This window comes from Brassica oleracea, chromosome C7 (assembly GCF_000695525.1).
Source record: "Brassica oleracea var. oleracea cultivar TO1000 chromosome C7, BOL, whole genome shotgun sequence".
NCBI classification, from domain to species: domain Eukaryota; kingdom Viridiplantae; phylum Streptophyta; class Magnoliopsida; order Brassicales; family Brassicaceae; genus Brassica; species Brassica oleracea.
This window is the reverse complement of record NC_027754.1, coordinates 28,358,654-28,368,529: the sequence shown is the minus strand read 5'-3', so window position 1 is coordinate 28,368,529 and position 9,876 is coordinate 28,358,654. Positions and strand designations below refer to the sequence as shown.

The 9,876-nt window shown below is 38.2% G+C and overlaps 1 protein-coding gene across 1 annotated transcript; it reads right to left on the bottom strand.

Annotated features, from left to right (window-relative positions):
• Positions 1 to 7,522: 7,522 nt before the first annotated feature.
• Positions 7,523 to 8,530, bottom strand: LOC106304832 (RING-H2 finger protein ATL30-like). The gene has a single exon (XM_013741218.1). It carries the CDS (start codon positions 8,395 to 8,397, stop codon positions 7,534 to 7,536), a length of 864 nt encoding a protein of 287 aa, XP_013596672.1. The 5' UTR covers positions 8,398 to 8,530; the 3' UTR covers positions 7,523 to 7,533.
• Between the last annotated feature and the right edge of the window lie 1,346 nt (positions 8,531 to 9,876).

The following is a 9,876-nucleotide window of genomic DNA, read 5'->3' as shown; positions in this document are numbered from 1 at the left end:
GGTACCCAAGACATCAAAGGCTCCACCAAAAAAGCTACGGGTTGATGTGGAGACGGATTTTCGGCATCCGTCCTATCCTCTTGCTTAAAAGTAGTATGCTGGAACTGTCAAGGGGTGGAGAACCCCTGGACAGTTCGACGACTCCGAGAAATCTGCAAAAAAGTCGATCCTAACATCATATTTCTCTCGGAGACAAAAAATCCCCATCATGTGGTGGTTAAAAAACTCGAATGCTTAAGGCTGGGGAACATCAGAACGGTACCTCCACATGGAACTGCAGGAGAAGGACTAGCTCTACTTTGGAAAGAGGGAATTGATCTTGAAGTTGTCTCCTCCTGTAAAAATTATTTCGACACTAAGTTGATCTATGAAGGGAAATTAAGCTTTGCTACATTCATTTATGGAGACACAGATAAGAAGAAGCGAAAGCAAACCTGGGACTTCCTTTCCGCATTAGCTCTGGTGCGTGACGCTCCTTGGTTCTTATCTGGAGATTTCAATGATCTCACGGGTAATATCGAGAAAGAAGGAGGACCTGAAAGAACAAGGGGATTCTTTGAAGATTTCAGAACTTTCCTTATCGAAGGTGACCTCTATGACCTCCAACACTCTGGTAATTGCCTCTCTTGGAGGGGAAAACGATGGGATCACAATGTCAAGTGTCGCCTAGACCGTGCGCTCTCAAATAGCTCTTGGGCAGAACTTTATCCGTCTAGCCGCTGCGAGTACCTCAGATTCGAAAGTTCTGACCATCGACCCATTGTTACATATTTTGAACCCCTACGAAAGAAAAAGAAGGGAATCTTTAGATACGACCGGACCTTAAGTACCAACCCTGAAGTGAAAAAACTGGTGGAAGATATTTGGGCAGAGGAGATACAACTTAAGGTCAAACAGAAGATTGACAAGTGCAGAACAGCTATTATCAAATGGTCAAAACAACAACAAGTTGAGCTAAAGACGCGATTGGAGGACTTAAAGAGACAAATTGACCAGCTACTGTCGGCTTCTATACCCAATGAAACACGTCTTGCTGGACTCTATGAAGAGTTGAAAAAAACATACAAGAACGAAGAAGACCATTGGTACCAACGAAGCAGACAACTCTGGTTAAACTTGGGAGACAAGAACACAGGCTTTTTCCACGCCTCTACTAGGAAAAGAAGAACACTCAATAAACTTACTGTAATTGAGGATGCAGATGGTAAGCCGATGTTCACAGAGGAAGATATCGCAGCCACAATGGAGACATATTTTGCTAATATCTTCACTCCTATTCCCCGCGACCCTGACATTATGGAAGCAGTGATCAATGAAGCCATCCAACCAATCATCTCTGAGGCTACAAACCAGAGACTGATTCGCTTACCTGATTCAGAGGAGATTAAGAACGCTCTCTTTTCCATTCACCCGGGCAAGGCACCGGGACCTGATGGTTTTTCATCTTACTTCTTTCAATCAAACTGGCAGGTGATAGGAAACGATGTGGTTAGAGAGGTCAAAGAGTTCTTTCACTCAGGCCAAATGCCAAGCTCGATCTACGAAACCCATCTCAGGCTGATTCCAAAGATACTCAGCCCTATGAAGGTCTCAGACTACAGGCCGATAGCGCTCTGCAATGTGAGCTACAAAATCATCTCGAAACTCCTAGCTAAGCGCCTCCAGCCTCTCCTTGGTGACCTCATCACCGAAACCCAATCTGCATTTGTCCCACAAAGAGCCATATCAGATAATATTTTGATCACCCATGAACTGCTACACTATCTGAAGAAGTCAAAGGCGAAGAAACATTGTTATATGGCTGTCAAAACTGACATGAGCAAAGCTTATGACAGGTTAGAATGGGACTTCATCAAGCTTGCTATCCTAAGATTTGGCTTTCACCCTACCTTCGCAGATTGGATCATGCAATGCATTTCGACAGTCAGCTTCTCATTCATAATCAATGATGCATCAAAAGGAAATGTCAAACCCGGCAGAGGAATAAGACAAGGTGACCCTCTATCCCCCTATATCTTTATCCTCTGCGGGGAACTCCTATCAAGTCTATGCAACCTGGGACAAAGGAATGGGAAACTCAAAGGAATAGCCCTTGCATCAGGCGTACCAATCATAAATCATCTGCTCTTTGCAGATGATACTATGTTCTTCTGCAAAGCAAACGCAGCCAATGCCCAAACGCTAAACAAGATCCTAGCTACCTATGAATCACTCTCGGGGCAGCTAATCAACACTCAAAAATCTGCAGTCTCTTTCTCAAAAAATTCAAGCAATGAACTAAAAGCGCAGATAAAGCAGATCCTAGGCATAGAAAATAGTGGAGGCTTTGGGAAATACCTAGGACTGCCTGAGCAATTTGGTCGCTGGAAGCGCGATGCCTTTGGATTCATAGTCGATCGTATGAAGCGCAAAGCTATTTGCTGGTCCTCAAAACACCTATCCAGAGCAGGGAAGATGGTGATGCTACGCTCTGTATTGGCCACAATACCATCGCATGCAATGTCCTTCTTTAAGCTCCCCCAAACCCTCTGTGCCCAAATCCAATCTCTGCTAACGCGCTTCTGGTGGGATTCTACACAAGATAAGAGGAAAATATCGTGGATTTCGTGGAAGAAGATGGCAAAACCAAAAAAACTGGGAGGTCTAGGATTCAAAGACATACCTACGTTTAATGATGCTCTTCTAGCGAAATTAAGCTGGAGAATAATCACAAAACCTTCCTGTCTCCTTGCTCGATGCTTACTGGGGAAGCACTGTAAGGAAGAACCTTTTTATCAGTTCAAGCAGCTAAATCATCCTCCCATGGATGGAAGAGTGTACTGATTGGTCGAGACCTGTTAGTAAAACACTTGGGGTGGATTGTCGGCACAGGTACTAACATCAGCGTGTGGAATGATCCTTGGTTGTCAACATTATGCCAACAGCGACCCTTTGGACCTGCCCCAGAAGCATTTAAGGATCTTCTAGTTGCGGACCTCATGATGGACAATTCCACAGAATGGGACATCCATAAGATCGATCTCGTTCTTCCCTTCCATAAGGCAGAAGTACTTCAAATTAAACCTTCCATCTGCAACGGCCCTGATGAACTGGTGTGGCTCCGAAGCCAATCAGGTGAATACTCCACAAAATCCGGATACAAAACGCAGATGGAGACACTCATCAATGAAGAGAGACCTGTACATTCGATGAATCAAGACTGGTTAGAAAATGTATGGAATCTGAAGGCAGCAGAGAAGATAAAACTTTTCCTCTAGAGCGCCCTTCATGATGCTTTACCAGTTGGAGAACAATTTTCAGTCAGAAACATACATCTATCAAACAGTTGTACTCGATGTAATGAGACTGAATCTGTGTTCCATGTCCTCTTCACTTGTACGTATGCCCATGAAGTCTGGGACCTAGCTCCGCTGGCTTCGACCTTGACCATAACTCTCACTACAACAACGTGGACCTGTCTTGACCTGCTCCGACGGATTCCTTTCCTACCGCCTACAGGACTAGGCCCAGGGATACTCTCTGCTTGGATCTGTTGGAACCTCTGGATCTCCAGAAACCAATTGATCTTCCAAAAACGCCACTTCTCACCAGAGGAGACAATCCTGAAGGCAATCCGAGAAGCCCGCGAGTGGACCTCTGCTCAGAATCTAAACCCTACCCATCATCAAATCAACCCTCGCATCAACCAGGATCCCAATCTAGTCTCGTCTAGAACTTGCATGTACACGGACGCCGCATGGAATCCATCAACGAAGTGTGCAGGACTTGCTTGGATCATTGATGATGCGGGTTCATCCTCCTCTCATTCAGCGACAGCTACCTTCGTAGCATCGCCCCTAACTGCGGAAACCTTGGCATTGAGAGATGCCATGACCTCTGCTCTGCATTGCGGGATTAACGCTCTCCTCATCTGTTCTGATTCTCAGATTCTCATTAATTTGGTGAATTCAAGGGGAAGACATGTCGAGATCGCCGTTCTCCTCAAGGATATTCAATTCCTATCTACCCTCTTTAATGTCGTTGAGTTTAAGTTCATTCCTAGACTAGATAATCATAGAGCTGACCGTGTGGCCAAACATGCTCTATCCATTATGTAACCGATTTAAGTTTTAATTTGAAGGCTGATTTACAAAAAAAAAAAAAAGATACATTTCTCCACTGGGTTTTTTTTTTCTGAGAACATTTCTCCACAGGTTGGTATGAGAAAAACCTAACTAATGAGAAGTTTACGCTACACCTGATATTAGACTCCATTGATGCAGACTAAAAAGAACCTCTAGTTCCAATAGAGACATCTCGAAGTCGAATCACAATTATCACCAAAGAACACTTAGAGCCTCTAGATTGCTTAATCTCTCACCCATAAAAGAAAATAGCACAAAAGAAAAGGGAGAGTATCACAATCTCTCATATAAGAGACAGCTATGTTATTTGTTGAAAAACTCTCTTTATTTGTATGAAAATTTTAATGGTTAACATTATCGATACTAATAAAAGATGATCATTCTTGTTTTTTTATTTCTCATTAAAAAAATTTTTTTTACCTAAAATGCAACTACTTTTCCAAAACTTTTTTAATTATAATTAATGACATTTTAGTCTTTTAGTTTTGGGCATATAAGTATATAACTACAAATGCATCTCTATCAAATCATGAGTTTGGGTCATAATAATCAAAATTATTCATTAGTTAAATGCCCAAATTTGAATATCCATTGGTATCATTTGAGAAAAAAATTTGTTTCCAAATGTAATTTAATCTTAATATAGCTCATAAAATCAAACTTCTAGTGCTCATATTTTATTATACACATAAATTTCGTTATGAACTATATCTTTTTGAAAAACCTATTATACACAAAAGGTACTTTTATTATACACAAATCAGTTAGGAAAACTATTTTAACCATGTGGTTTTATTCTTTAAAACATATATTACTCAAAATTACAATATAACAATGTACTACAACAATATGACTGCAGTCCATCAGGAGCGTATCAAATTCAACCACGTGATATAATTCATTTATTTGAATGTGTGTTTGTTTCTTTTAAATTTTGTTAAATTCAAATCATTTTTATAATGATTACCTCTAACTTGTTAATAGTGGGTTTTACCGGGTTCAATAAGATTTTTAGTTAAAGAATTTTCATTAAATCTAAACCATATTATATACAGGACCGCTAGATTTACCGGTTCAACCACGGATTTGGGTAAGATATGAAAACACTGCTTGAAACTCAAACATTATATTATAACAACTTTTAAATATTTATTTTCTAATAAATTTAAAAATTCATGAAAATTTTATCAAATTGGTCAACAAAAAAATAATTGCGTTTTAAACGAACGGGTCAAAAGTGTAATATCTAAATCAAATAGGGACAGGAAAATAGTGTAGGTTGATGGTTATAACGATCATACAAATATATAACAAGAAAAAAAAATCAATTTCGATACCATTATTACATTTCAAAAATGAGAACACATTGTTCTCCACGAGAGAATATCTATACTATTAAATCACACATATTATCTTTAAATATATTTCAAACAAATATCACATTTTGGTAAACGAAACAAATGATAAAAACATAAAAATTCAATTGTTAAGATTCGACACATAAAAAAATAATAGTTTTTAAATCAATTTTGGATCAATAAGTGAGAAGCAAATCTACACTTTCTAGTTTAAAGACTAAAAGTCTAGTTTAAAGACTAAAAGTTGAGATGAGAGACTCATGAAAATTCTTAATCAATAATGATTTTCTTAGAACATTTTCAGTTGTAGGTTCTAGGACAATATTTCACCTATTAAACTAAAAAAATATTACAAATAGGAGAGAACAAATTTTCGAAGTTCGTATCTGGTTTAAAAACATGCAAGAACCCCATAAGATACTATCAAAACACATGGAACTTAATTAGTGATTAGCTTTTCAGAAAAAAAATACATTTAACTTAACTTTATCAGAAATAATATTATACTATAATGGTGAGAGACTCTATGAGGTAGCTCTTACATGATCAAGAACTTTCTCTAAGATATATCCAGTGTCTTAAGGATACATTAGTGCAGTGAACTCAAAAGCAATTTTGCTTGTGTATTGTGTTCTCCTTGCTGCCTGATAATATACCGTCATCCGTAAACCTGACAACACTACTGCTCGTCTAGCTGACGACGTAATTTCAATCCTTTATTGTAACACAACAAGAGAAATTTTGAAGCGCATACGAGCCCGCCCACCCATCTTTGCATAGATTATGAACAACATAATTGTATGATCTTCATCGACACAAACAACTTCATCCCGTTGTGACCCTCTTTGGACAACCCATTGATCAGACTGTTACAAGTGACGACACGCTGCATCCCCATCTCTCCAATACATGCCAAATGCTTCTGGCTCCTCCCAGGGCGGGCTTAGGCATATGGGCAAGGGGCATTAGTATCAGGACCCAAATATTTTTTTGCATTAGTATCAGGACCCAAATATTTTTTTTGCATAAAATATCTATATATATATATATATATATGTGAAAAAAAATAAAACTATTTTGCCCAAGAACCCATGATTTTCTTGAGCCAACCTGGCTCCTCCATATTGCATATGCTCAACAACCAATTGATTTATCCAATAGTTTAGAGTTTAACGTTCAGTATTTAAAGTTTAATGTTCTGAAACTATTACTATTTTTTATTTTTTTATTTAAACATAATATAACTTAACAGTAAAGAAAAATAGTAAGTTTATTTTGTAATATATGCAGCCACTATCTTCTAATCGAGCAGAATATTATCGTTTTGCCATTCAAAAAGCCCCTAAACAGAATTTGGAGATGATATCTTATGTGTATCTTAATTGACAAAAACAATTCAATATTCATATTTTTTTTTTGTAAGACTCATATCAATTTCGTTCATATTTTGCAGGTATCTTACTGTTTTCAAGTATCTTAGAGCAACATTATCCAAGCAAATTTGAGGTTTCTTAAGGGGGGGACCCACAAAAAAACACAAAAAAACCGAAGGGAGAAGAAACTAAATAAGAAGCGTTTTGGTTTGGTCTTTGTACTGTTCGCGGACCCTACTGACACGTGGTGGCCCGCGGTTGATTCATTTTTAATTTTTTTTTAAAAATCAGAAAACAAAAAAAAACAAAAATTTAAGAACCCAAAAACGTTTTTACCGATAATATTGCTCTTATTATTCCAATATAACTGTTTTGAAGTATCTTATTGTTCCAATATTAGATTCCTTGAAAAAGTAAACTCTGTCTTAATTGACAAAAACAATTCAATATTCATATGTTTGGCCATAAACTCTGAATTAATAATATTGATTCCTCTAGTTTATGTAACTGATTCAAGTATCTATACTTTTTCTTTTTCTGAATGGAATAGTCGATCTAAGCGTGTTTCATTCTTCAGTCATCATCATTAGACAAAGATATCTTAAGTATCCTACTAACAAAATACAAAAAGAAAAACATGTAATGAATAATGTCAACAAAAAAATTGTAAATCTTCTTTTAACTTTGGGATTCCGGTACAAGTGATTGACCAGAGAGTTCACCAAACCGGCCTTGTTTGTTTCTCATAAGCTCACCAAACGAAATACAACTCTCTGTTTGGTTATTATTATGTCTTCTCGTAACCTTAATCTTAACATGATCCGGTAATCTCAAAGTATACCGATCTTCTTCCTCCGGCTTATTCCTCACAATCGAATGACCCGTCGTCTTCGACCTCGAAAACTTATCCGGTAAAGGCTCTGTCTTACCACTACTACTGCTCTGCCTCGACAACGAAACCTCGTTTGATGTTGAAGGTTGCTCGTGGTTTCCGTTGCTGTTTTCGTGTATGACTTCAATGATCAACTCTTTGATGTTTTCAGGAGCGTTTGGATCTAAATTTCGGCGACAAACAGGGCATGTTTTGTTGGAATCAAGCCATCTATCGATGCATTCTTGATGAAAAACATGGTAGCATGTTGTTAGAAGTCGTAGGAGGACGTGTTCTTCTTCGAACTCGAGAAGACAAATCGCGCATTCGAGTCCTTGGTTGTCTTCTCTAAGATCTTTCACCGAGGAGAATGGAAACAATGGGAAGGATTGGATGATATGCGGCTCTAAACCGGGGTTAACCGGTGGTTGACTGGCGTTTTCTTGTTGTGATTGGATTTGATTTCCGGGTGATCTGTTGCCGTAACGGCGATCCCAGGCCTGTGAGACAGTGTGGAAGAAACACTTGCAGAAATAGAGAGCGCAGAAACCGATGAAGAAGACAACGAGGAGGATCACGGTTAGGATTACAAGGAGTGGCGGTTTACTGTACTGATGTGGTGGCTGAGATCGAAGAGTTGTGTTTGATCCGAGCGGTTTCGTTATCGGCATTGAAGGAAAGAGTGCCGGAGATTGCTTATCTCCGATTCAATGACTGGAATGTTTTCTCTTTGGTTTCTTGATTTATATTTTGTTTTTGGTTTTTGTTTTGAAAAAATATGGTAGTGTGTTGAGTTTTTGTGTATGGTGAGTGTGTTCAGGGTGTGTTTACTTAATTTAGAAATGAGTTTTGTTAGTTGTGTGTGTTTGATTGGTTTAACTTGCATTGAACGAGTCTTTAGTCACATTGTCTTGGTGATTAAACCACCTCATCTACTTAAGTCTATATACTAAAATGTGGAAAAGGTTTGCTTAAAGCTCAAGTAATTATTTTATCAGCATTTTAGAAGTTTAAAATAATTGATGAACAACATATAAAGACGCATACAAAATAACTACTAGCGTACATAATAACTTGAGATGAAACGCAAGAAATGAAAGCTTAAATAAGAGTGAGGTGATAACATAACCGCAGCTATTCGAGTGGCTCGGTGGTGCAGCGAGCAAGTGGCAGTGAGCTTGCATCAACACGTTTGAGTTCGAATAGTTTGCGCCCAATAGTGTTTGCACTATGTAATAGACCTTCTCTCGTAAAGAGAGAGAGAGAGTCACTCCCGACCATTAACTTACTTCACCCAAATAAGGTATTCTAAAATACCTTTCTCCCCTTTTTAAAAAATAACTGTAAATTTTGTTTACTTTATATACAAACACATTCTACGACAAGTACAGATTCGGCAAAGATAAGAAAATCATTGTTATGGCTAACTTCTCAAATTATTTGTTAACATGAATTTATAGCTTTTAGAGAAATATTTAGTTCTCTTAGCCTCGTTTGTGTCTTTAAGTATTTCGGTGTTTGAATAGAAAAAACGGTTCCGTTCAGAGTTATGAGTAGAATATTACTACTATATTACTACATTTGTGAGAATGTGTTGTATATTTCTTATTGTTTACACCACTATATATATACAAGGTGTAGTCAAAGGGAGAATTGATTACAAAGATACTCTACATAATGACATGGTCAAACTCATAAAGACTAAGGTTGAATGGGTCTTCCATGTGGCTGGATGTAAACCTCCAATGGACTCTAGTCTTGAACTTGTATGGTCTAGGTTATGGACCATCCACTTCATGATTCATAACACTCTCCCTTGGGTGCCATAACCATATAGGGCTTGTAACATGCTAATGTTGCCTCATTAAAACCTCTTCTGAAAAACCCAAAACCAAATGTGGTAAAAGGGAAACCAAAGAAAGGAAAAAGAGTACAACACACATTACTCCCCCTGATTTGGACATCACTGAAGGTCCTTGAGTCTTCACATGCCAACCTACTGCGTGAGCTTCCTGAATGTGCTGGTGGGCAATGACTTGGTGAAGAGGTCGGCTGAGTTCTCACTAGAACGGATCTGAAGGACGTTGACCTCTCCAGCTTTCGGCAACTCATGAGTAAAGAAGAACTTGGGTAGAATATGTTTGGTTCGG